The 27,944-nt window shown below is 51.2% G+C and overlaps 1 protein-coding gene across 9 annotated transcripts in view; it reads left to right on the forward strand.

Annotated features, from left to right (window-relative positions):
- The window catches only part of ZNF536 (zinc finger protein 536), a 422,991-nt gene that overhangs the window by 178,092 nt on the left and 216,955 nt on the right, over positions 1–27,944 (forward strand). For 8 of the 9 annotated variants that reach the window (XM_032390475.1, XM_032390478.1, XM_032390476.1 and 5 more), the window contains one exon: positions 14,699–16,870. In XM_032390475.1, the coding sequence (XP_032246366.1) occupies positions 14,701–16,870 (2,170 nt within the window). In that variant the 5' untranslated portion in view covers positions 14,699–14,700. Of the gene's footprint in view, positions 1–12,807; positions 13,079–14,698; positions 16,871–27,944 lie in introns of those variants that run through there. The other variant, XM_032390480.1, reaches the window with a different exon arrangement.

The raw sequence follows: 27,944 nt of genomic DNA on the forward strand, positions 1-27,944 counted from the left end.
CATTCCAGAATTTGTTGGTTGGACTGTCCATCTTCGTATTTGTGCATTGTTTCTTCTGTCCACCTGCTCGTGCATTCAGCCAGCCAGGGAGCATTTACTTAGCTTCTACCAATTTTTTTGAGTGCTTAGGAGGTAACCAAGGGACACAGGCACATAGAGGCACAAACACTTGTAACCTTAGCGGGATTGTCACCCGACTCCTGGCCTCTGTATACCTATCTATAAAATGGGCACATCAGACTTCTCCAGCTTTGCCACCCTACTATCATCTGTGCCTCTTTTCCCTCAAGTAGCATCCCTGTGCAAAGAGAGAAGCTGTGCACAGATCTCATTTGTGGCGTGGAGAAGTGCTCCCCAAGCAGGCCGGGAGAATGTGGAGGAGAGTGGTGGGGAGGGAGATTGGATGGGGGACGGGGATGGCTGTTCCTGGAAGTCTCTGGCATGAACTCCGGTTAGTTGTGCGCAGGCAAGACTGTGATGTTTGTTCTGTGCATCTTGCACTTACATGGAGACATCCCGCGGGTGCAGGGGGAGTGAGCAGACACAGGCTGGCCTCAGGCTTGGGGACATTGCGCCCGCAGGGCTCGTCGGTCAGGTCTCGCTGTATTCCATCCTGCACAACCTGCTGCCCGAGGAGTTTTGCTTCCTTGGCAGGATTGTTGGAGGCTTTCTAAGAGGTTTCTCTGACTAAAGCAGAGATCACAGGCTACACCTTTTAACACCAGGGCCTTTTCTGTTCCTTTAGTCCCCAGCATAGGTGTGAAAACGCTATCTAGAATGCTCCCCTTCCTAGCTTGGCTTCTTCAAGAACCCCGCACTGTAGCTCTGGGTAGCTGACTTTGGCAGGGAAGCTTGGAACAAGGTCACATTCCCTTCTCCCGTGTCCCGCTTTGGAGGTGCCGTGATTCTGTGGGGGAAATTTAGGGTTCTCACAAGGTCTGGGTATAATCTGTAATAGAATTATTTTCAAATGGGACCTTGCTATTGTTTGGAGTCTTCTTGCTGTCTCGTGAGAAGTGACATTTCCATGGTCATTAGCCAATTCCATTTCTTCCATGAATTGCCTTCACAGGCCTTTTGTCCAGATTTCAAGTGGGGGTGTTCGGCTTTTCCTCGTGAGCTGCAAACACTTACAAAATAAGAAAGGTGAGGTTATTAACCCCTTGGCGACCACACAGGCCCTGGGAGTGTTTGGCTTCCAGGCGGCCTCACAGTGGGACCGACCAGGGCTGGGCGAGGCAGGCCTGCTGACGGGCCCAGCGCTGGCTGCACGTGGTCACTGTGGTCACAGAAGAGGGGACAGCGCGGGAACCTCTATGGAGTGCTCGCTCTGGGCCAGGCACTGCTGCAGGCCCCTGGCACAAATGACCTCATTATTGCTCTCCTGTCCCAGATGCATAACTGGGGAGGTACCACCTTGCAGCTCCTGGGCCTCCCGTTCTTTTGGGTAAGAAGCCGTTCACTTCCAGTGGCAGCCGCCGTTTTTCATTGGTCACACGGAGTCCCAGAAAAGAGGCCCCTCGGGGACCCCAAAGAGTAACACTAGCCGCCCGACTCTTGACCACTGTCCCTTCTGGATGCCGTTTGCAGCTCGTGGAGCTCCTACCTCCACGCCAAGAATGCCTCTGGGTTTCTGGAAAGCCTCTCCCAAGGAAGTACCTCTTGTCCAGGTCCCCTCTTGTCATGATCGTGACGATAAAGTACAGCCTATCCGGGGCAGGGTGGACCGACCACACACTGATGGCCCCAGACCAGCCCACTAATGGCATTTCCTCCCTTGTAAGAAGAGAAACGTTAATTGCTTCATTTTTAATGTTTCCCCTGGTGTTCAGCATCGGTAAAGTTCAACTCCAGCCATTCTCTGTGATTGGTGATGGTTCAGGATCAGGGCTTGGCTGGGAGGCCCCTTCCCTGTCAGGTGGGCCACAGAAGCATAAATCAGGAGGCAGGAGGAGAGACTGAGGAGCTGAGGGTAGCGATCAGCCTGGCCAGCCTGCTTGGTTTATAGGTGGGAAGCCATGACTCCAAGAGGGCCAGGGTATCCGAGGCTACAGAGCCGGCCGTCTGGGCTGGGGTGTGGGTTGGTTCCAGGGCGGGATGGAGAGCAGCCTGTGGGGGAGGTTGTAAGCCCACCTGGTATAGGTATGGGGGGCAGCCAGTTTTCTGGGATGCCCAGCCCTGCTGCTGTTCCAGGCACTAGGAACACTGTTCCCTGGAGGGCACTGTCAGAGAGAGAGGGCATTCTGTTCTGCAAGGACCTGGATCTTGGAGTGATGGGATATGGGGTTGGGAGGGAGGTATCAGCCAGGGGTCAGAGTGGAGCAAGCCCAAGAAAGGGAGAGGCAGTGTCATGCTGACAACAGACCTGTCCCCAAGGGTCTCCCCTGTGCTGGGCACTCAGAGACAGAAGGACAAGGTGTGGTGGTTACCCTCAACGCTGCTAGTCCCCTGAGCCTTTGTGAATAAACTGCACTCGAATGTTATCATCATCTCTGGGCTGATGTTTCAGGTCCGTCTGCCCTTCTGATAGTGAGGTCTGGCAGGGTAGGTTGTTTCTGATTCTTTTCTCTGCAGAGCCCAGCACAGTGCCCGGCACACAGTGGATTATCAGGAAATGCAGAGTGAATGAATGAACGAATGTTTGCACGGGCAAGTGAGAGTATGCTGAAGGAAGCAGAGGTGTCAAAAGAGGGCAGGGTTTATAAAGGGCAGGTGCGCGGTGGGGGGCTTAGAATTCACTCAGCCAGAATTTGTAGGTTCATGTTGCAGGCAAAGCATTGGGTTTGGGTTAGATACAGGTCCCTAGAGGTCCCAGCCAGAGACAGGGACCCAGGTTATCCATCATGAGATGGAGTGGGATTAGCCCTTCGTGGGGAGTGTGAAGTGTGGGGGACTGGGAGCGGCATGCAGATGGGGTGACATTTGAGATCAGGTCTATAAGGCAAACATGTCACCTGGCTTGTGTCTTGAGGAGCAGAGAACAGGGTCTGCCCCCATCGTGCAGGAGTGGGCTGTGGTCTGAATCTTTCTCTCCTGAGCATCCCCTCTCTCCCCAAGGTTAGATGCTGTGTACCCAGCCTGCATCCTTCGTTGATTGCTCCGTTCATTCACTTCCTCATTCAATCATTTATCCATTTGCTTGCTCCTTTCTTCATGCATTCAGCAAATATTAATTGAGTGTATCCTCTGGGCCTGGCTCTGTGCTGCTGCTGGGGGCACCCCAGTGAAGCAATGCTCATGGCCTCCCCCCGCAGGGAGCTTCTGGACCCATATACAAACAAGCCCAATCCAGGACGAAAGCCATTGTGAGGGGCAGGACAGACAGACAGGAGAGGTCCTGCCCTGCCCCTGGGGTATCACTGAGGGCCTCCTGGACGAGGTGGCATTTAATCTTCACCAGATGACGGAGCATAGGGATCAAGTGGGGATTGCAAAGAGAGTGTTCCAGACAGACGGAACGATATGCACAGAAGGGCACCAAGTCCCCTCATCAGCTCCCCAGAATAGAGGGTCCTCTTTTCAAATACTCACAGGCTTAAACATGATGAGGCACAGGGTGCTCCCTCCTCAAATGACGTGTGAGCTGGGGAGTCTCTTTGCTCCCACTTCTTTCCTAATAGTGGTCAGAAATGCGTGTCTGCAGCCCCGTAAGTGCGCGCGCTTGGCCGACGTGCAGCTCGGCCCTACAGCTGCTATTCCCGCTGCTTTGGTCAGGGGCCGCTGGCTAGTCTTCCCTCCGCTCCCGAGAGTCTGGCCCAGCAGAGGCCAGGCGAGGTCAGCCTGGGGACCTGCACAGGAGCCAGAGATGTGGAACTGGGGACCCCAAGAGCCAAAAAGGACCGAAGCCCCAGCCTGGCCTGGAGAGGCCTCATCTGTTGGCCTGAGCCTGAGAGCTGCAGGCCGCAGAGGCTCTACTCGTGTGCCTCGAGTCTTTGCTCAGTAATGATGTGTGTACTTACGAGATGACGTGTATCTGAGCTTCTGTCTTTGACAGGTGCCCTGCGAACGAATCTCCCTGGGCCGACTTCTATGAATATTTCACAATCAGGCCCTCTTTGATCGCTCTTGCATATGTGCATTCTACATTATATTTAGTTTTGCACCGAATCAAATCTGAGGCTTCTGTGAAATGAAAATAAAGTGTTCGACATGATACCCTAGTCCAGAAGTGCTCAGATGTAAATGGCTTTAATCAGGGGCGAAGGGTGGTGACGGGTAGCTGGGCCCCGCACCCTGTTGGCCGCTGCCCTCTGGGAGGGAGGCAGTGCCGGGAGGCCTGGGGGTGCCGGGCCCCCGGTTTTGTTCTAGGGCAGCGGCTGTGTGCTGAGGCTGAGCAGGGAGCCAAGGCGGGTTAATAAGGGATTACATATCTAACTTCCTGCCATGACCAAGTCTGGTTAAAAAGAGAGAGAGCAAGCCAGTGAGAGAAAGAATCAATACACTTCATGACAACTGCTGGTATCTTGTTCATGTTTGTGATATTTTAAAGGTAGGTCATTCATTAAAAGCCTGTGTGTGTGTGTGTGTGTGTGTACAGTTTGTTGCTTTCCCTGATGAGGTGGACACAGTTCAGATAAATCAATTACAGCAAATTAGGGGGCCATTTCCTCCCCAAATCATCGCATCTGGGAGAACTGGAAGCACCACTTGATGGCCTGCATTCTGGGGGGAGAGGCCTGGGCTTTTGCTCACAAAGTGCTGTGCATTCTTAAGATGGTACGGACTACCTCCCTCCCTTGCATTGTGATCGTCAGAAGCTTAAAGGACCAGTTATTGGTGGGACTGTTGCCCCAGGTGCTAAGGATAGGAGCTCACAAGACCCCTGCTGTCACAAAGCTCCAGCAGAGGAGAAGAAATGTCCTGACCTCCTTATTTGCGTGCCTCGAAGTGCATTGTGAATATGTCCTAACAACTCTAGAGAAAGTGCGGAGCAACTCTGGGGACCGAGTCTCACCTCCAGCCTGGGGCAATTCCAGGAAGGCCTCCCAGAATAGGTGACCCAGGATGGAGCATGGACAGATAGGGGCGGCCACATTTGGAGAGGTGGGGGTAGGCTGCCAGGAGATATGGGGAGCAGTCCTTCTTTCACTTTTTTTTTTGCTGTTACAAAGAAGAGGAGAGATCAATGTCTGCTTCCAAACTCTGAGTAGCCTTTTCTCTCGGGGTTGCAGGGAGCCCTCCCTCACCACAGCGAGAACTCTAGCCCTTGGATGTTTGGGTTGTGGTTTGGGAGTTTATTTTCACCCTCTGTTTTTCTTCATCTCCTCTGATCCAACGTAGTAGGAAGCTGCTAACGTGCCACAGCGGCGGCGGAGTAAAGCACGTGTTCTACTACAACCCTCACAGAAGCTTCCTGAACCCCCTTTTGCCCCAGATATGAACTCCATGGATTGGCGTTCAGGTGTGCGCCTGGCCCGCCATGTCCACCCCATTCCCTGTCATCCCCCAGCACATTCCATGCTTAGTCCCCATTTTGCACATTCTGTCCCCTCTGTCCTCCATGCTCTTCCATCTTTCTGTGCTGAGTGACCTCCTCTAAGCTCAGCCAAGGACTGACCTCTTCCCGGTTGTTCTCCCCACTGGTCTCCCTTCCCTGGTCCCCGCTGCGCCTTCCCACCTGCACCCAGCCCCCCAGCATTTGTAGATCCCCCCCTTCAGCACCCACCCCCAGTCTGTGCTCCTCGTGGGGGTAACTCTCTCCCCTTCCCCAAGTCAGCTTTCCAAGGCAAGGATCTGGTCTTGCTGGTGGCTGGTCCTCTTCTCGCCACAGGCAGGCATTGACAGATGTCACTGAATGGTATGAGTCCCCTTCACGCTGCACCAGTGAAGTCGGCAATGAGTGCGGCTTTAGTAACTGCGTTTACAGGCCTTGATCGTGCCTTGGTTGTGTCCTTTGCCCCTCAGGATTTATTCGAGTCCCAGATGAAAGGTCTTTCCAGCTCTGGAAGCCTGTGCTGAAGCTGTGGTTGGCACATGAGAAAGGTCCCTGTGCAGGCACCGCTTTCTACAATTTAAGCTCCATGTTTTCTCTCCCATAATCCCATGCGCCTTCTCCAAACCCTGTCAAGTGTGCACGACAGTGAACCTCAGCTCATTTTAGAGACAACGAAGTTGGGACTCAGGCAGGTAGCTGCAGTCAACCACCTCTGGAAGAGCTTGTGCAATTGGAGCCATGTTCATGGCCCTTCAGGTGCCACTCCCTTTCCGCTGCCCCAGTCTGGCTGGGGAATAACCCGCCTGTGCCGGGACAGGAGAACGTGAAATAATATATCCACCTTATGGATGCTAGGACAATAAGATCATATAAATAAATTTTTGTGTGACACCTTCCCCAACTGGTGAGCAACAGGCTCGCCACATTCCTAGATCCACAGTGCCTTCCTGCACCCCACCTCTGCCCACGCTTGCCCCCGAGTTGCTTTCCTGGAGTGTACTGCACGTTTCCACTTCCTGGCACACGTTTGGGAGGGCTCTGGCTCCTTGGCCTCCTTTAAGCTTTCCCTGAACTGTGTGGCTTCCTTTGTTTCTACACAGTTTGCAAATGAAGGAGCTGTCTGCATTCAGCTCAGCAAGACTAACGTGGTATGGACATCAGAAGCCTGCCTGCCCACCAGCATGTCTTGCTTGGGCTCTGGAGTCAGGCTCCCCAGTCATGTGCCCTTGTTGGACTTAAATTTTCTGAGCCTTAGTTTGCTCTTTTTTAGTATGGGGATAGTTTAATACCTAGCATTCGAAGGTTGTATGAGGCTAAATGAGGTAATGATTGTGAAGTACCTGGCACAGTGTTGTGCTGGCACATGGTATTGTGATGACGAGGAGGAGGGGAAGGAGGACACTGTTGCTGATGTAGATGATGATGGTAAAGATGATGACAGTGGTGATGATGGTGATGAAGATGACAATGGGGTAATGGTGATGTGATAGCTTTGATAAAGGTGATGACAATGGTGATGTGAAGGTGATGATGATGTGATGGTTATGATGAAGATGAAGATGATGATGGGGATGATGAAGGTGATGAAGATGACAATGGTGATGATAGTGGTGATGGTGAAGGTAATGATGATGAAGATGATGTGATAGTTATGATGAAGATGATGTGATGGCTGTGGTGAAGGTGATGACATGGGTGACAGTGGTGGTGAAGGTGGTGATGGTGATGGTGATGACAGCTGTCACAGTGGTGGTGGTGATGATGATGATGGTGATGACAATGGTGACAGTGGTGGTGGTGAAGGTGATGATGATGGTGAAGTTGGTGACAGTGGTGGTGGTGAAGGCAATGATGGTGATGATGGTGATGACAATGGTGACAGTGGTGGTGGTGAAGGCGATGATGGTGATGACAATGATGACAATGGTGAAGGTGAACATGATGACAGTGGTCACAGTAGTGGTGGTGAAGATGATGATGGTGATGATGATGACAGTGGTCACTGTTGGTGGTGATGATGATGATGGTGATGATGATGGTGATGATGATGACAGTGGTCACAGTGGTGGTGGTGATGATGATGATGGTGAAGTTGGTGACAGTGGTGGTGGTGAAGATGGTGATGGTGATAAGGATGGTGATGATGAAAAAGAAGATGATGATGATAATGGGAATGATGGAGATGGTGAGGATGACAGTTGTTACCTGTTTTCTGTTTTATTTTTTGAGAGCTTGTCTGCCTGACACGTCCATGGTCTTCACAACCACCCCATAGGAGGTTGTCCGAATTCCATCCCAGCACCTGTTTTCCTGATGGGCAGATAGTGGGCCAGGAACTCAGACTGGAAGTCTTCTCTACCCTGAAAAGATAACCAGGGGCACACTTTGTGGGTGTTTTCCTTTCCTGTCTGCTGTGCTCATGATCTGCCTTCAATTATGGGCTACAGCTTCAACCCAGACTCCAAAAGCCAACATGCATTCGCCCTTGAGAATTTTGAAATCGTCCAAAGTCTTCAAACAGAGGATACTTTTTATTCCTTTTCTTCTTCTGAGTCCTCCAACTCGCATCCCCCAGTGCGGAAGCTGTCTGGGACTCTGTGGGACTGTGCGTTGAAGCTGGTCCACCGGGGTCCCATTCACCATCCGAGGCTGCAAGGGCCCTGACTTTGACCCACATTCCATGCAGGAGGGGAAGTTGGGGAGTTCGACCATACTCTCCAACTTGGCTCACCTGGTCACACAGTCACCATACTCCATGGCCCTATTTGAATATCATCTTTCCATTAAAAAAATTCAGCAAGGATTTAACTGTTTCTGGCCCTGTCTCGTAGCATTGTCTACACATCAGTCAAAACGGAACAGGTCACCCGAACTGCCCTCCTGTTTATCTATTAATCATCTGGCAAATAAACCACTCAGTATCCTGCCCACCTCAGTAATGTTTGTGATGTAATTTGTTTGGATGCCCAAATGTCACCAGCGTTGATTGTAAGAGATGAAAAAATGTACTTGCTCAGCATAGCAAGCTCTAGGCCAAAATGTAAGCATGAAATCTCTGGTTTATTTTTGTAATAATGTTTACAGCTGTTTAATGACCCTGAAAAGGTTCAGTAGTCTGGTGTTCTGTATTTCAGAACAGGAGTGTATTATGCTTATAACAACCTTGGTTAAACAGTTTGAGCTACAACAATTGGAAAATAGTATTTAATAAGAAGCCATTGTATTCTAGGTGAAGTTGTCTTTTTTTTTTTTTTTTAAAGATTTTATTTATTTATTTGACAGAGAGAGAGGTAGCGAGAGCAGGAACACAAGCAGGGGGAGTGGGAGAGGGAGAAGCAGGCCTCCCGCCGAGCAGGGAGCCCGATGTGGGACTCGATCCCAGGACCCTGGGATCATGACCTGAGCCGAAGGCAGACGCTTAACGACTGAGCCACCCAGGCGCCCTAGGTGAAGTTGTCTTAATTACTGCTTTCCCAAAGTGTAAGAAAGCAAGATGGGTTGTGGGGAAGATGCAGAGGGTCACTTGAGCCCGCAGAAAGGGGGTCCAACTGCTACCAGAACTGCGTGCCGTGAGCCCCACGTTGGCGTTTGGAGCCCTTGCTGGGAACCCACGTCCCTCCCCCGCCCAGCAGTTGGGAGCGGTAGGACTCCTGTACATTTTCCGAAGCAGCACTTCTACCCACATTGATAAAAAAGGGAATATTTAGTTGTGCTTGACTAGACAACAATATCTGATTTTTAAAAACCCAGTTGAAATGGTTATTTTGAAAGTCATTTCATTTCCCAACTATTCTTTTTCATGGTATAAGGATAAAACTCTTTCATGCAACTTACTGGCAAGATCTATATTTTTTGGACTATTCATAAGATTACTTTCTTTTTTCTGTGCTAGCAAAATGAAACTGTGTTTTTGTGTAAAATTTATTTAGACTCGTAGCAGCTGGTATTTCTGGTGTCCTGATAGTTTTAAATTTCATTTTGAGTGAAAGATACAATTAGGTTCTCTATTGGAAGAGTTAAGTGAAAACTTTTGTCATTGATATCACAGGAAATAGTTTTGAAGGCAGAAATACAAAATCAAAATAACCATTAACACCATCAAAGGCAGCTGAATGGCTCACTGTACCTGCAATGATGGGAATGATGAGACAGAATGTATTTTGATAATCTGCTCACCCAACGGTGGGTTCCCTGTGCTGAGAATACCCTGGTATGAAATGCAAAATGGCACAGCTCGAGAAGAAAACCTCTAGCCTTCAGAAACTTTCAACTGGGGCCCTGCCCGTGCTCAGAGGTGGGGCCCAGGCATTTCCACATGGTGGTGAGGAATGCCGTGGTGGCTGGGACTCACCCCACGCCTGGTTCTTTGTCAATATTGACAGTTGCCTTGAGGACCCGCAGTGCCCCACCATGACCCTGGGGAGCAGGCAAGATCAGGACGGGGGTGGAATGTTGGAGTGTTTCCATGGTGGGGGGGGGGTGCGCAGTGTACCCGATTTAGCCGTTTACAGTGGCCTCTAACTGTCCAGGCTTGGCTGCCTTTCTTTCCACAGTCAGGTAAATTACATATGCATCGGTTCCTTCCATGAGTCAACCAGGGTGTATTGATCTTCTTCCTGATACGCTTTGGGCTGGGGCCCTGAGCTGAAGGCCAGGGGCAAGCTGTTCTCAGGGTTTGGGTGTTTGTTTACTTGCTTTTAATTGTACCGAGGGTTTTCCTACCTGGGTGGGAGGGTCAGAGGAGTTACTGTACAGGTTCCTCAGAAGGGATTGCCTTAAGCCCAGGATCACGGCCAGCACTGTCCTGGCTCCTGGCTTCCTCGTGGGGGTCCCTCAGCTGCTGGATGGTGGGATAATGAGGCCGGAGCTGGGGCCAGGGAGAGAAGGATAGGTTGGGCACATGGGATCAAGTGCTCCCTGGTACTAGTGTCCACGTGTGGGGGAGGGTGCTGCCTGTGGATTTCATCTGCCCGAGTTATCAGGACAGAGGAAGTGTCCTGCGACACTGACAGCCATTCGCTACAGGGCCTGGGAAGGAATAGTGTGGTTCCAAAGGGAAGGCACTCCCCCTGTGCTTGCTCCCTGAGGGCTAGGGGAAAGGAGTAACGCCTCCTTCCATCAGAGTGGCGAGCCCTGGCAGGCAGCCTCACTTCTCTGGCTCCGTGAGCTCTTAGGGCTGCGGTGGGATCCAATCCCTTAACAGTGGGATCCATGATCCCTGAGTTTTCCAGGGTGTGCATTTGTATAAGTTTCTAGAGCGCTACTGCTTAGGGAATCTCTGCCTTTCACCCAACACAGACATACTCATACACACGCACACACACACACACACACACACCCCTATATGCCAAAGCCGTCGTGGTTACTCCTTTGTCTAAACTGTGAGTTCAGCCTCTCTGAGCCTTTTCATTGTGTCCCGTTATTGGTGGCCTTGCCTGTGCTGGCCCCTTGGACCACAGAGGCCCTCGACGGCAGGTACATAGAAGGCCCCTGGCAAGTATTTACTGAGTGACTGACATAAGGGGTAAATGAATTCCGGATGGGTGAAGTGTCAAGGCTGGAGAAATTGGGGCCGACCCAGGTTTTGTGAGTCCCAGGCCGGGCCTGGGGCCAGCTCATCCCGCCTGGGTTGCTTTGGCCCAGGGACAGCACACCAATTACCCCATGCTCTTTCCAAGAACTCACGCTCCCCTTTCTTGTTCTGAGTTAGGCGGCTGGTATTGGTTATGACTGACCCATCGCAGGGCCTGCACCTGCTCACGGAATCATGGGGTGGTGGGGCTCACCAAACATTTGGAGATAATCATCTGGCAAGGCCATTCCTCACAGTGGGGCTCTGTGCGGGCTTCGCCTGGCCTCACTCGAGGGGCCGAGGGCTGTAATCCTCGGAGCATCTCCTTGAGAGCCGGCCAGCTCTGCCACAATTTTGAATTCTCCTGTGGGTCCCCCAATGAGTGGTCAAGTTCTCAAAGGGATCGCTGCTCAGTGGTGGTCCAGGCCTGGGATAGTCAACCAGGGGCACATATAATGAGAGAGCTGGTGGTGCGGGTAGCTCTCCCTTGGCGGTGTTTGAACCCGCAGGTTCTAGGTTAGCCAGAGACCCTTCCAGTCTGACAAAATCTGATAGTGGATGTTCATGGCCTTGTGTGAAAGCTGAGTTTGGGTCGCATGAGGTTGGGAGGAGAGTGTTTCTCCTACAGGGGTAGCTTTCTTTTATGGGCTATGTTTATAGAGTCTCTTCACTCATTCATCCTTTTGGCCAGAAAATGCTGAACTTACAGTGGGCCAGCTCTGCCCTGGGCCTGGAGGCTTCCACTGTGATCATGACCTCATGGAAAAGAAGCACATTTGTAAAGGTCAACAACAAAACTTTGCCCTAGTGGTAAGTGCTGTGAAGAAGGAAATAAGGTGATGGGTGAAGAGAGGCTGGGGGTGACAGCCTCCGATGAGGGAGGCATGGTGGTCTTTGTGAGAAGGGGCTATGTGAGCTCAGACCTGCATGAGGGGACAAGGAGCCGACTGTACCTTTGCACATTCTAGAACATTCTTCCTCTCCTCAGCTGAGGCTTCAGCAATGGCACCTGAAGACCAGTTCCTTAAAAAAGCTTTGTTGACTGAAAAAAAAATTTTTTTAACATAATAAAAGAATTCTATATCCAAACCTAACTTGAAAACTCCCCATATTCATTATTTAACAAATTGAGCTGTTACTTACCCAGCACGAATGGGGACAGGGGGATGGTCTTCAACTTGATGCCCCTCATCCAGCCTGATTTGTAGTCTCGCTGTATTGCACATTCAGCCTCCTCTCCCTCCTGCTGAATTGGCTCAGCTCATCAGCAGCAACCTGAAAATAGCCTGTCTTTCTGGATTCATGTCTTCAGAGAAGGCCAACTGGGCAGCCGTTGGACGTGGGCCAACCATGTTGGCTTTGGACTTTCCAAACTTCCCCAGAGCTGTTGGGTGGAATTCTGAGCACTCCCAAGTGGCTTCAGGGTCATGATCCGTGTTTGCTTGGGAGAGGAGCCAGCACAGCTGGATGGAGCTTGAAGGTGGAGAAGGGGCTCCAGAGAGGGCCCTGGGGGCTGTTAGAGTCCTTGCCTGGGGTCCTCCAGGCACCAGTCCTGCCTTAGCAACTTCTACCCACTGGGCCTGCTCCTCCCTGCTGGTCAGTGGGTGCTGTGAGCCCTGGGGCTGGCCAGTCTTGTCCACCACAGTGTCCTAAGCGCCAGGGACAGGGCCTGGCATACAGAGGGAACTCAGCAAGTTTGGTGAATGAATGCAAGAATCTCCATGACAAAATACTCCTTTCTGACCAGCCTCCAAAATGGACTTTTTTTTTTTTTTAATTTCCGTGTAGACTGCCACAAGAAACAAAAAGGAAAGATGGTGACTTGGAAGCGTTCTTCTTCTACAAGTGACCAAGTGTGTACGAATGTGTGCAGGTGTCCATGTCATCATTCATGGCCACTGCTAGCCCAGCACTGTGATTGCAGTTTTTCTCTCTCCTGCAAATAAACATTCATGTCTTTTTCTTCCCTCCCTTGCAAGACAGACTCACAGCCCCTGTCCTCTTGCCAAGGAAGCTAGGTCTCCCATTGGAGACCCTCCATGCCAGTTGCAGTCTGCCTGGCAGGAGGCCTGGTAGGTAGCAGACCCCCCACCCCCCAGGGCTGAATGCGTTTCCTGCACAGTTGAGCTCTGTCCCCACCAGTCCCCCGAGGGAAGTGCTTGGCCCAGGAATCAGTCCTGGCTGGGGTTAAGTGCTGCTCCTAGACCACCTGGCTGGCCAACACATGTAAACACTGGGATGTGCAAAAACGGTTCCAATGGCAGGAAGCAAATTTGGACTCCTTCAACTGGGAGACAGATCTGGAAATAGAAGGACCCAGGCATGGGTTCATTGCCTTTCAAAGTTGAGCTCCTCACATGCTGTGCTGCAGAGGGGGGGCAGGCGTGCGCGGCGTTCCTTCCACCCCTCCCCCAAGCAGTGTGGCCTTCGCAGGTCTGCACATGCTGGGGAGCGGGCAGAGAGGAGCATTGAAAGCAATTATGCAGACCAGCTTTGAGTGTTAGTGTTTAACAAACAGCTTTGAGTTCTAATTTTCTGCAAAACACATACTGCAGGTACAATTTGTACTCATTACTGTATACTGGGAAAGTTATTAAAAACACTCAAACTTGGTTGAGACTTCCTATGGCATCATCCCTGGATTTTAATTGGTTTTTATCTAGTTCTATAAAGGATCTCTTTAAACCCAATCAAAGTCCCTGCCTGGGATATCATGCCAGTGGAAGGACAGAGAGAGCCCATTAAATGGTGTAAGTCTTCGCCCCCCCACCCAAAAATGAACAGTCTCGACGATCCACTAAGATTCCATCACCAGATAATTTATACTTCTTTTGATGGGCACAGTTACCAAATGACAAAATAACAGTGTTTCGTAACATAAGGGTTAAATCTTAATCTCTGAGGTTTGCAAAGCCGCTACTCGCAGTCTCCTTAAAATTTAATATACCTCGTTAATGCTTCCTTGCAAACACTGAAGGATTTTTATGATTATAATCATGTGTTACAGCACCTAGTACTGTTTCTAAGCAGCATACTAATCAGCTTAATGAGATATTACTGCACTTTTTGTTGACTAAAGCAAAATCCCTTTTATTGTTCTAAAGCCTATCCTTTACTTTATTTTTTCCCAAAACATTATCTTGTTTTATTATGTACCAGTAAATATCATGCCATTGGGTTTTTTTTTTATTTTTGGGGGCCAAATCATAAAATAATCTCTTTCATCTCAGACTGGCGAATATATTGAATATAGTCACCGGAAACAAAAGTTCCGAGTGAGTCTCTGGTCTTGCAGTGAAAGCCATTCTGCTCTGAGGCAAACTCTGAACGGAACCAACAGGTGCAGGTGCTACAAGGGGGACAGGAGGAAAAGTTTAACACGTAGACCTTTGATTTGTTATTAGGTGTTGAAAGTGGTAAAGCATTAATAATTTAAACGTGAATGAATAATTGCAGTCGGTAAATAGAAAATACAAGGAAGACGATCTATCGCCAAAACAAATTGGAGGAGCAATGCCATATTGCATAATTGGCATTTAATAATTCATCTTTTTATTATTGTTTTTGACTATAATTCCTTAGCATTATTATGTGTAGGTAAGGCATGAAATGCAAATCCCTCCCCAGCTGATGCTGTTGATTCGCTGCGCCACGGTACCTGGCACAGGTCTGAACTCTCGCTTTATTTTCAGGGATGGAAGAAGCCAGTCTGTGCCTTGGAGTGTCCTCGGCGGCGCCCGAAGCTGAGCCCCACCTGAGCGGCCCTGTCCTCAACGGCCAGTATGCCATGAGTCAGAAGTTGCACCAGATCACCTCCCAGCTCAGCCATGCCTTCCCCGAGCTGCATCCACGGCCCAACCCGGAAGAGAAGACCCCCGCGCCGCTCGACGAGAAGGCCCACGTGCCCTTGAGTGGCCAGCCCATGGGCAGTCAGATGGCGCTCCTGGCCAACCAGCTGGGCCGGGACGTCGACACCAGCCTCAACGGGCGGGTGGACCTGCAGCAGTTCCTCAACGGGCAGAACCTGGGCATCATGTCCCAGATGAGCGACATCGAGGACGACGCCCGCAAAAACCGCAAGTACCCGTGCCCGCTGTGCGGCAAGCGTTTCCGCTTCAACAGCATCCTCTCCCTGCACATGCGCACTCACACCGGCGAGAAGCCCTTCAAGTGTCCCTACTGCGACCACCGGGCGGCGCAGAAGGGCAACCTCAAGATTCACCTGCGGACCCACAAGCTGGGCAACCTGGGGAAGGGGCGCGGGCGGGTGCGCGAGGAGAACCGCCTGCTGCACGAGCTGGAGGAGCGGGCCATCCTGCGGGACAAGCAGATGAAGAGCAGCCTGCTGCAGCCCCGGCCCGACCTGAAGCCGCTGCCGCACGCCCAGCCGGCCCCTCTGGCCACCTGCAACCTGGCCCTGCCCGCCAACCACAGCGTGCCCGACGCGGCCAACCCGGTGCCCTCGCCCAAGCCGGCCAGCGTGCAGGAGGACGCGGTGGTCCCGGCCGCCGGCTTCCGCTGCACCTTCTGTAAGGGCAAGTTCAAGAAGCGGGAGGAGCTGGACCGCCACATCCGCATCCTGCACAAGCCCTACAAGTGCACGCTGTGCGACTTCGCCGCCTCGCAGGAGGAGGAGCTCATCAGCCACGTGGAGAAGGCCCACATCACCGCCGAGTCGGCGCAGGGCCAGGGCCCCAACGGCGGCGGGGAGCAGTCGGCCAACGAGTTCCGCTGCGAGGTGTGCGGGCAGGTGTTCAGCCAGGCGTGGTTCCTGAAGGGCCACATGCGGAAGCACAAAGACTCCTTCGAGCACTGCTGCCAGATCTGCGGCCGCCGCTTCAAGGAGCCCTGGTTCCTCAAGAACCACATGAAGGTCCACCTCAACAAGCTGTCGGTGAAGAACAAGTCCCCCAGTGACCCGGAGGTGCCCGTGCCCGTGGGCGGCATGTCCCAGGAGGCCCACGCCAACCTGTATTCCAGGTACCTGTCCTGCCTGCAGAGCGGCTTCATGGCCCCGGACAAAGCCAGCCTGAGCGAGCCCAGCCAGCTCTACAGCAAAGGGGAGCTGCCCATGAAGGAGCGGGAGGTCCTGGGGAAGCTGCTGTCCCCTATCTCCAGCATGGCCCACGGTGTCCCCGAGGGCGACAAGCACTCCCTCCTGGGATGCCTCAACCTCGTGCCGCCGCTGAAATCCAGCTGCATCGAGCGGTTGCAGGCGGCTGCCAAAGCTGCCGAGATGGACCCCGTGAACAGCTACCAGGCTTGGCAGCTCATGGCCAGGGGCATGGCCATGGAACACGGCTTCTTGTCTAAAGAGCATCAGCTACAGCGCAACCACGAAGACACTTTGGCAAACGCCGGAGTGATGTTTGATAAGGAGAAGCGGGAGTACGTGTTAGTGGGAGCAGATGGCTCCAAGCAGAAAATGCCTGCTGATTTGGTTCACAGCACTAAAGTGGGCAATCAGAGAGACCTGCCAAATAAGCTCGACCCTTTAGAAGGCAGTCGGGATTTTTTGTCACACGGGCTGAACCAGGCGCTCGACTATAACCTGCAGGGCCCCGGGAACATGAAGGAGAAGCCCACCGAGTGCCCCGACTGCGGCCGGGTGTTCCGCACCTACCACCAGGTGGTCGTGCACTCCCGCGTCCACAAGCGGGACCGCAAGGGCGACGAGGACGGGCTGCACGTGGGCCTGGACGAGCGGCGCGGCTCGGGCAGTGACCAGGAGTCCCAGTCGGTGAGCCGCTCAACCACGCCGGGTTCCTCCAACGTCACTGAGGAGAGCGGGGCCGGCGGCGGGCTCTCCCAGACCGGGAGTGCCCAGGAGGACAGCCCGCACCCCTCCTCGCCGTCCTCCTCAGGTAGGCTGCCGGGGAAGATGGGGGACGAGCGGCCGGTACGCGGGCTCTCCCCGTCCAGGGGGCCTGGCTCCACGCAGGCCTCGGGGGGCGGGGAGGGGGGCGGGAAGGGCCTTCACTGCTTTTCCAAGTCAGTCCTGCAGACCACAGCCTATGTGGACCTTGCCTTTCTGCCCTGCCTCAAGGGAAGGCTAGCATTTCATGAGTCCTTGGCCTTCCCTTGAACACTGGCCGCCCGGAAGGAGAGTTGATCCTCCTGTGCGGTAGAGATGGCCGGTTGGTTCGCTCGCCAACAGGTAGAGCCTGCCCTTCCTCAGCAATGGCCTGCCCGACCCCATATTATGCCCCTCCCCCTCTCCCCCCATTCGTCATCACCTCGTCTCTGGAACCTGGGAGCTGGTGTTCTGGCTCCATCCGTGGATGTGAAGGTGTAAGTTCAGACCCTCACCGTCTTTCCCCCTAAGTATGTTCCCACAGTTGTCTCACTTGGGCACCCCACTCTCCCTCCCCCAGGCCAAACCTGTCTCCCGTCCCCTTCCAAAAATTACAGCTTGCCTCACCTGCCAGGCCCCTGTAAGCTGAAGAACCACACCACTCTCCTCTGACGGTTTGGAAAAACACAGAGGTTTGAAACACAGATGCACGACTGCGTGTCTTAAATTGTACTGTGTTACACGGGCGATACAGCTTTGGGGTCTAAAATAGCAAAGCAGAAAATCTGTCATCAGAATGTCTGTGAAATGCTGAAGCTTCCTGGCCCGCTTGGGGGAAAGGGAAAAAAAAAAAAGAAGCCCCAAAAACAACAACAACAAAAAAAGCCCACTAGCCGAAGACAGCTAAATTAAAATCGCTACCTAACAGCAGGTAAGCTTGTTGCCTGCATCCGTATTTTCAAAGTCCCCTTCTAATGGATGGTAAATTGAAAGTTATATCTCTAGCCCTTTATAAAGAAAGCATCTCGCTAATACTGTAATCATTCTGCAGCCTAACAACAGAGGAAATCATGCCATAACAAATACCCTGTTACTAATGGCAACATTGATTTCTGCAATCAGCCATTAAGTCTAGAAAATGAAAGACAGTTTGAGGCACCTCAAGGCACCGCATTGCCCACTGTTAAAGGCGTGGCGGCACACTGGTGAGGGTCATTTTGGTAAAGTTTTCTTTTTTCTCTCTTTTTCCTTTTTCCCCTTCTGGGTTTCGATAAATATTTCCGTACTGGAAGCAGTTGGCTTCTGTAGTTATTAAGGAGATGCCTTGTTTAGTTTGGTCGTTATTGTCATGCTTCAGCATCCCCTTCTTCCAGGACAAAATTAGTATTAAAATAAAGCGGGAGTCTGCGGGCTTATTACAAACCAGTAAAGAATTGTTAACACGCATAAATCTGAGCTGCACATTCCAGAGATTCCGATAGCACTTAATGCCGCTGTTTAAATACCCATGAAACACACTGTCTACTCCTGGAGTCCTAGACTCGCTTGCGATTTATTTCTGGTGAGGCCCTCTGGCAGAGTCTGACCAGGAACGCGAGCACCGCGGAGGGGTGAGGCCACGGCACGCCGAGTGACCGCTGCACCGACCGTACGAGATGCCAGGGAAGGGTGTGCGAGTTTCCCCAGCCTGACAGCAGGAACTCCAGCAAAACGGATCTCTAGTGCAGGGGCAGCCAAGTGCCAGGCGGGCCCCCCTCGGTCGGGAGGGACAATTTCCGCCCTCCTAGGGAGAGGTCCCTCGTTCTGGGGAGCGCCCTCTCACTGTTTTTGGATCCGGGGCCTTTAAGGGGCAGAAAGCTGAGGGCAGACTGGCTCCCCTAAGTTTTTGGAGTGATGTGGGGTTAACATTGACAGATTTTCATCCCTCTCCCAGACCCGCTGAAATGAAAAGGTCTCAGCAGAATATTCCGGCACCAAATGTTCGGCTTTATTAATGACGTGTTTACCATGTTTTTCCCACCTTCTGGCCAAGTGATAGCCTCATGCTATTCTATCTCTGTAGTTTCCATATCTGTAAATACTCTGGTGCAAAAACGCATTTTGTTTAAAAGAACCAACCGGGCTTACAACTCAAAGGAGAATTATTCTTGAGTTGTGGTTATCTTCTCACTTTTATTTCCCTCATTGAAGTATTTTACAATTGTGAATACTGATTCTTTCATTTCTGGTTGACTTCTTTGTTTTCTTCATATTCAAATTAGACCCTTTCATAATTTTCCGACTAAGTAGGAAAATTGATGGCATACCAATATGCAGGCCAAATCAGCCGCACGCCTGGGGCATTCAGGTTTTCCTGGGATTAGGACCCTTAACCAAATCTGGTTAGTCTTCCCTCTGATTTCTAACAAGTATGACTTGTATAAAGTGCGATTAAAATAAGCATTTAAATAAAAATCTTGACACAATAGGCATTTTTATTATTACCTGTTAGAGAGAAACCTGCAAGGTGAAGGGGGAAAAAAAAATCTTTAAGCCCTTAAGTAAAGAAAGGAGTACTTATTAAGGCTTCTATTAAGAAATAACTGCAAAACACGGTTTTACAAATTTCTCAGACTGCATAACAATGTCGCAAAACTTAATTTGCATCACTTGATTCTTTTTTTGTTGAAAACTGGGTCAGTAGGGCCTGAGAAACTATTTTTTCAGATCTTAACCAGTGAATTCTTCTTTATAAATCGCTGCTCTTAACATGATAGTAGTTCTGAATTCATCATAAAAAACCTTTTTACAGAGAGCCTCTTAGAACAGATCTCCAGAAGAAGGCTTACAATGAGTGGCAGAGACGTCCTTTGTTATCTGATGTAATTCTTTGCAAAGGAGGATTGGGAACGGAGTGGCTGTTTAAAAATGTCTTGCTCAGACCGAGACGAAGAAGGGGTCAAGTTTGCAATCAAACAGTTACTGCCGAGATGGGCGACTGTCACTGGCTAGGCTAATGTGGGATGCAGCTGTTTGTTATGTGAGCAAAAGAATGTTTGAATCAGTGAACATGTGAAAGTGATTCCAGTGAACCAGAAAATGTGTTTGTTCTTTGGCTCTCCAAACTGCTGAGAACCGAGCTTAAGATCAACCGCGAAAACTAGGACCTTTGACAAATTGAGAGGTCATATTTTCTAACAGAAAATGGACAAAACCAGTCACATGGATCACTTCCCCATCTTTCCCCTTTGTTTTATTTTTGTTGTTGTTGTTGTTGTTGTTGATTTGACTTCCCGATAATTTCACACCATCGTAGATGTTGTTTCTGCCTCCGTGTACGGCGCAAAGGGAAACTATTTGGAAAGCAGCAGCTTATAAATTTTTACTCTTTTATGACATTTAGAAAGCGGGGAGGCTGTTTTGACGCTCCCTCGTTTTCTGGCTTGCGTGCAAACGCTCCGATGGCATTAATCTCTGCATCTCTCCCCAAAACCTCGACTAAGACTGTGCTCAGCTCTGAGCTTTACTCTGAGCCAGAAGACGACCAAAGTTCTGTTTCTTTGGGTTTTGCCTTGGAAATCACGCTCAGAATAATTAAAACTTAATGTACTAAGAAACGATACTGTTCATTATATCCAGCAGGGCAGTTACCTTCTGCATTCCCCATAATTTTGGAGAGGGGCTAATTGAAGTGTTGATGGTGGGAAGGGGGTAATTGAATGCGTTGACCCTCTGTTCATTAAATAAAGTCGGCTAAGTTACGTGATCAATGGAAAGCCAGGGAGAGATGCAAAGATGAAAACAGTGTTAACCCCTGCTACTTCTGGTATAATATTTTGAGATGGTCAAGGATTATTTGATCAGCTGGGCTGGAAGCCTTGTGGGGTCTTCTTTTGTTGCCTGAGCCGCATTCCTGAAATGCTGGGTCTCCAATCCTGTGTAGGCCCATTGACCAAGGCATCAAAGGCCTTTATCCTGGGCTCCCTTGCATTCACATCGGGCGTACAGTGATATGATAGATTTTCTTTCTTTTCCACCTCTTTTTCTGACGTGGTTCCTCCTCCCTGCCCCCATTCCTGATAACCACTGCCTGCTCCACACAAACAAATTCTGGGCACCCCAAAGAAGGAGGGGGGGAAGAAAAAGAAAAAGAAAAAAATTTAAGTCTGAGGATTAAGATCTTCATTTTTTTTTTTTTTTTGCTTGTGCATTCCAATTGTTCTTAAAATATTTGGCAATGTCAATTAGTAACTGAGCAGAGTTAGCTGATGAACACAATTTTCCAGTAGACTGAGCACCCTATTGTTGCCGAGCGAACAGCAGATTTCTGAGGTCATTATCATTCGCTGGTTGCTTGGCCCAGCTGCTTCCTGCTGCAAAAGCCAAACTTTATACTGGAGCTCGGGGATGGCGTGCAGCAACAGGGGGCTGGGAGGGGGAAGAGGGGAGCTGGCTGCAGAGCCGAAGACAGTCATTATCAGCAGAGGAAACAGAAAGTAAAAGTTTCCAGGCAATTCCAGGAAAACTGCCCTATCAGGCTTCTTCCTCCTGTTCCTCGGCAAGCACCTTCAGCCTCCAGGCAGGGAATTCAAAGGACCAGGGGACGCCCCATGGGCATTGTGGCAACTAATCTCTTTGCTGAGCAGAACTTTGGAAAACAATAATCCCATTTACAAATTTACTTAAAAATTGTTAACCCCATCTGAGGCATGTGAGTGATCCCTCCTAGATAGACTCCTTCATTTTTATTAAAAACAGAAAAAAGGAAAAAAAGAAAAACAAGTCCCTTTTCGAAGATGGAATGACTTTCTTGAAATTAGCAAACTTGAGGATGACAAACAGGGAATATTGTGTCATTTTCCAGAGGGACCTTTTGAGCAGATAATAGTCTGGAATTCCTTGTAAAATCAAATTTACTGTGGAAGGCTCCCCCTGCCCTTTCCAGCTTCCCTGTTTTTGCTGCCCCCTCCCTCTCCCACCCCCTAATTTCGGAGCTGGTTCAGTGAGATGAAAAGCTGCACTTTTTTAAAGCTCAGCTGTTAAAACTGAGCGCCATATGCAGCCCTTCCATCCCCGATGTGGAAGTGTGTGCAGGCGGCCGCCGTGTTTGTGGAGATTTACGGAGGCTCGGCTGTGTGTGCCGAAGCTGTCGCCGGGCGGACGCTGGGGGACTTTCCCGCCCGCACGGTGGCCCCCCGCCTAGGCTAACTGGGCTGACTCCTGGCGGGGGTTGGACGGGGCGGAGGTCAGAGGGCCAGGTGGCCTCCCTCTGGTCTCTCACCTTTCCGCTGGGTCTGGGCACCCAGGGGGCAGGGATTCAGATGCTTTTCCTCCTGATCTAGGAGCCAGATGCCTACCAGCAGACTCCTTTTTATACACTTCCCCTTCACTGCGTGCACTTTGATTCTCTTGTGTCCAGAAGGAATGATATGGGGGCACTCGGTACCACTCTGGGGCTTTTCCTGCCTCTCTCGCCCCCTTGCATGGAGCTGTAAATCCCACCTGCCCAGGGCTGCCCGATGGCGCTGTCACTTAGCATTTCAGAAAGAGAGAAATTGTACTGGCTCTAAAAGTCTTCACATTGGGAGTGTGACATAAAGACGGGTGACGTAAAATCCCGGAAGCAAAGCCTCCTCGACGGTCCTGTAGATTCCCAGGACGGACATCGTTTTGTGGGGGTGGGATCCGACTCCTGGCCTCAGGGTCCCTCGGCCCTGTTGTTTGCGGCTCACCACCTCAACTTGCCCATCCTCATGGTGGGCACCGCGTGGCCAGGGTCCCCCCTCGAGTGCTCCACAAGGCGCTGCGTTCCCACCCAGTGCTCTGAGAGGCCCGAAGTGCTCACTGGGCGTCCCTTCTGTAACGCACGTTAACTCCAGGAACGTATGCATTTATTTAATTCTAAATTTGATGGTAGTAAGAAAAGCACAGATTCGCTGAGGACAGGTTACAACAAGGCAAAGATAAGCAGGCGGCTTTCAAAATAGAGTGTGGAGTGTTATCCACATGATTCCCATTGACTGGAACGGGAGGTCCCACGCTTGGGTTCCGGCCACCACCTTGGGTGTGTTGGGGCGGCAACCGGCAGTGTGCCTTACAGAGGGCCACGTGTGGCCAGAAGCAGGCAGGGATCACGGGCTTCTAGGAGCCGCCTTTCACCCACTCTCTCCCTGTGCCTTCAGGTACCTGGGAATGTACGCCCGTGACGTCAGCCTTTGGGCAGCCTCTGTCTGGAGGAAGCTGAGGGCCTCCTGTTCACTCAGATCCCTTATGCTTTGAATCCCTTCTCTGGCATGAAGCTTTGGGCCCCACTTAGAAGAAGCCCACTCTTGAGGACGTATGGCAGGAAAGGCTTCCTTGCCTTATACCTCAGCCATTTCCTGCATCTGCCCTCCTCGAAGAGAAGATTCTGGAAGGGGGCTCTGATATCTCAGGGGGTTGGAGTCAGGGGCAAGCTTCAACTGGCCCTCAAGATGCCACTGGGCTCACGAGGGAGACCACTAGGATGCATGGGGCTCCTGAGATGGAGGGCAGAGGGAATCCTGGGGAAAGATCCGTGTTGGGAGCACTTTGCTGCCTTCTGAGCCTGTGAGGTCAGAGGAGGAGTGAGCGGTTAACTCCTTTAACTGCCGAGCTGCTTTGGAGCATTGATGGTAGGGGAGGAGAAACACCTGCAGAGATCAGGAGATTGGATTTGTGCAGACATCCCAAATTCGTGATGACTGGGCTGGGACCTTTGCCATCTGCGCCCCTTGGGCTTGCTTACTGCCTTTCTGGGTTTCTCACCTCCCTTTGCCTCCCCGTCCTCAGACTCCTCCCTCCACGTTTGCAGACTGGGCTGGCCCACTGAGGAAGGACGAGGGGGTGCAGAGAGGAAAGGGGGCTCTCCAGCAGCGTGCGGGGCAGGTGGTGGGGGGGGCTCTCTGTTCTCCCCAGGAAGTGAGCCTCGCAGCAGCTGAAAAGAGCCTTGGGTCCCGCTTGCCTCTTCCTGGCAGGACGGGGCTACAGCAACATTTACTTAAGCTGTGGAGTTTGGCACTGCTGCTACCAGGAACCATCTGGAAAGCCCTTCTCAGAAAGCCATGGACCCTCCCAGAAGAGCTCAGCGGAGCAGGACTTGGGCAGAGCTTTGGGGCTTTTTTTTTTGCCCCCTCAGGCAGAACCTGAGCATGGAGGCACCTGAGCAGGGTGTGGGGCGTGGGGGTGGCAGGTCCTCTGGGAGCCGCGTGGGTGACACAGGTCCCCTCTGGCTGGCTCGTGGCTTTTCTCTCTGGTGGGCGGGCCTCCCCACTTAAGTCCCGAGGCATATCTGGTTTACCTTTTCTTTGTCAGGAGTGCACTCGATTTCCTGGGGTTGTGTTTCCATTTACGTATTTTGTATTGCGTTCCACTTACTGTTTTCACCTGAGTCCTGGTGTGTCGTGGGGACGAAGGTGCGGAGCCAGCCAAGGCTGTTGTGGTTAGTTACTGACCCCACCCTGTAATAACAGGGCTTGTTAACATAACGTAAGAAATGAATGGTGCGCCTCTAAACTCTACTGGGGAGACAGGACCGAGAACCCGAGGCTTGGCTTGTGACAAACAGGGCCAAGCTAAGCACAGAGATTTGCCACCATCCTTTCCCTGATCCACAGCTTCAAAAAAGGCCGCAGAGCCCCAAAACAATGCGTGTCTGAACACTCCCGACGGCTACCTGATGGGTGGGCCGAGGCACAAAGGGAGCTGGGCAGACCACAGGTGGGATTCATGTGCTCAGCTTTGTTTTCTTCTCCCGCCAAGGGAAAGTGGTCCGGGGCCTGGCTTCTTGGGGGACCCATCTCCTTGTTTCCATGAGCCTTGGGATTTTGTGGGGCATGTGACATATGTTGGAGAGAAGCGTGAGGCAGAGCACAAGCTGACTCCTTGGTGGGCTGCCCACTGCACCGTGTTGAGGTGGGGGCGGCCCAGCCAGGTGCTGGAAGGAGGACATGGGTGCTGGGTGGGCTTGGCTTTCAGCACCTGGTCGCTTGCTTCGAGACGCTGGGGTCAGTTTTCAGCTTTTCCTGGGAGGCAGCCCACCCTTGGGAAACTTTCCTGTGTTTGACCGTGTGCCTTGGGTCCAGAACATTCCACAGAGGAGTCCATTCTTTCTCTGGTGGAGGCAGCTTGTTGGACTGGAATTCGGGTGTCCACCTGTTTTGTCTTCTTGTCTGACCTCAGCTCCAAAGCCATTTGATGCGTGACGAAACAGGACCCCACCACGAAGCTTTCTTCACCTCATTAAAGTAATGCCCCGAAACTCTCGACTCAGTGGTTGTCGTCTGTGGTTTTTGGACACCCTCGGTTGGTCTTCAATCATCTTGAGAGGCATTTTGGAATATTTCCAACTTGCTTATGTTTAGTTCAACATAAAATATATGCAGTGGTTGTTTCCTTGAAGACCGAGACAGCTTCGTGTCTCTTCATCGCTAAATATGTTCTGTTGAATTTGTTGCTAAAATAGGTGTTTTAATTTTTTTTTAAGTAATTTGCCCTGAAAAATCGGAGCCATCCCTTAGCAAAGCTGAGGTGTGACATAAAATAATTGCTATTGTGGGAGGCAGGTTGGCAGGGCTGGGTCCATTCTCAGCTGGGGCCTGACCCCCTCTGAAAAATCCCTTACAGGTGACCTTCAAACCCTTTCCACCTGGCATCCGCCAAGAGCGATGCTTCCTGACTTCTTTGTTGCTATTGCTGTTGTCCAATGACATTTTTGTCATTTTACTCGTCTTGGGCATTTAGAAAATATGGATAAATAAAAATAACTTTTAAATATGTATGCTCACCACCACTCAGAGATAATCAGCACATCCTTTTCCAGTCCCTCTGTGGACCTAGAGATGTATTTAGCAAGATAGGATCATACTGCACATAATTCTATACGCTATAGTTTTTACTTAAATATATACCATTTATTGTTTGTCATTGAATATTCTACACAAGGGTCAGCAAACTTTTTCTGTACAGGGCCAAATAATAAATATTTTAGGTGCTGCAGGCCATATGGTCTCTGTTTTAACTACTCACTTCTGTCATAAATGGAAGTGTGTGATAGTCTCCCAATAAAACTTTATTTACAAAAACAAGTAGCAGGTGGATTTGGCCCATGAGCTGTCCTTTGCAGACTCCTGTTCTCTAGTAATAGCTATGCTTTTTTTTTTTTAAAGCTTCACACAAGTAATATGTTCTTTGAGAAAATATTAGAAATATAGAGGAGCAAAGGGAAAAAAATCGGCATCTATAAAATGGTTTAGGCAATCCCCTACCTGCAGAGCATAATAGGACTTGCTTCCATTTTGTCTTTCCTGCACCTAATCTTTCTGATCATCTGCACAATTATTTTCTTAGGGAAGCTCCCAGGAGTGGAATCTCTGGTTGCAGGCAGGCCACCCTGAGGCTGCAGATGTGTATTACGGGGCGTTGCATCCTGAGGCCATTTCTTCCTGTAGTTTTTTTTTTTTTTTTTTTTTAAGATTTTATTTATTTATTTGAGAGAGAGAGAGAGAGAGAGAGAGCACATGAGAGGGCGAGGGCCAGAGGGAGAAGCAGACTCCCCACTGAGCAGGGAGCCCGATGCGGGACTCGATCCTGGGACTCCAGGATCATGACCTGAGCCAAAGGCAGTCGCTTAACCAACTGAGCCACCCAGGCGCCCTCTTCCTGTAGTTTTTACCACAAGAAAGTTCCTTCCAGGGTTCAGTTGAATTCTGTGTCCCCGAGGCTAGGCAGTTCACTGTCACCAGGCCTCTCTGCGACTCATCTGTGCATCAAATACTCATTGGTTCGTTCATTCATTCATTCATTCATTCAAGGACCAAATGCTTATGAAGTAGGGTCTGAACCGAGCAATGTCCCAGGTACTAGGGATGCAAAGGTGAGTAGAGACACACCTGGGCATCCAGAGGCGCAGAGCCCAGGAGGTCTGGGCATGTCATTAAACAGAGTGAGAGAGACCCTCGCGGGGGCCCACCCCATGGCCTGGAGGAACACCAACGCACCTTGGCGCCCACATTTGCTCCCGAGGAACCTCAGAGGGTGAAGGGACCTCCTCCGTCACCTAAGTGAGTCCTTCGGCAGGCCATGCCTTCCCCCTGCAGGATCTGGCCGATCTGGTGACTTCTGGGGGGCAGCAGACGCCCCAGCTCAACCACGGGGTCTGGCTGTGAACTGGAGCTGGAGTTACTTTCTTGCTGCAGCAGAGACCCTGTAGGGAAATCCGGCGGGCGCTTTTGAGGAAGGCCCCCCGGGCAGGGAAGCGGCAGAAGGGGAACCTGGGGGGGGGGGGTTGCAGCTTTGCCTCAGGGGTGTTGGGTAGTCCCCCACACTCCACATGACTGGAGTGGGGTGGGGAAGTCTAGAAGGCTCTGAGGCCCCCTTCATCTCCTCTGTCCCCTCCTCTCCTCTCCCCTTCCTTCCCAAACCTTTCCATGGCCCAGGGGTGACTTTCAAGTGTCTCATCCACTGTTCCCTGAGCCGAGAACTCAGGAAGTTCGTAAAGTCTGAGGATTTGGTGGATTTCTTGTTGATATTTGTGTCTGAGCCTCGAGTAGGTGGCGAGGCGACATCATCCCTGCAGGGCCGGGGGGCCTGGTGAGACCCTCGTTTATTTCCTTTCCAGCCGGATGCCTTCCCACTTGTGCTGTCCCTGTCTGAGGCCTACATGCCATGGGGATAGTCAGAGTCCTGCTGCTAGGAGGGCGCCGCCAGGGCCCCTCACCCAGTGGGGCCAGTCGAAGGCTCGCTTTCCCATTCCTCCCAGTGGGCACGACGGAGGGCTCTGGTGCTGGCCCTTAGGAGCTGTGTGGCCCAGCTAGGGCCGCTCAGCCTTTCTGTGCTGCAATTTTCATGGTGCATTTGTCTTTCTATAAAAGGCTTAGCACAGTCCCTGGCACGAGGAAGTGCTCACTAAATGTGGCCTGTTATTAAGATTCTTTCTGCACTATGCAATACCAAAACAAGTGGGTAAAAAGTGAGAAACTTGGCCAGTGGCTTGGTTGTTGGAGGTCACAGGGCCAAAGGGCCAGCCTCGATGGTTTAATCTCATAGGATCTAGTTGGCATTTGCCAGGGTCCTGAGGGAAGCGGTGGGATCAGTTGGGCTTGTCCCAGCGTTTTCACTGGAGGATGATTGGGGTCCTTCTGACACTG

This window comes from Phoca vitulina, unplaced genomic scaffold (genome assembly GCF_004348235.1).
Source record: "Phoca vitulina isolate PV1807 unplaced genomic scaffold, GSC_HSeal_1.0 scaffold58, whole genome shotgun sequence".
Lineage (NCBI taxonomy): Eukaryota > Metazoa > Chordata > Mammalia > Carnivora > Phocidae > Phoca > Phoca vitulina.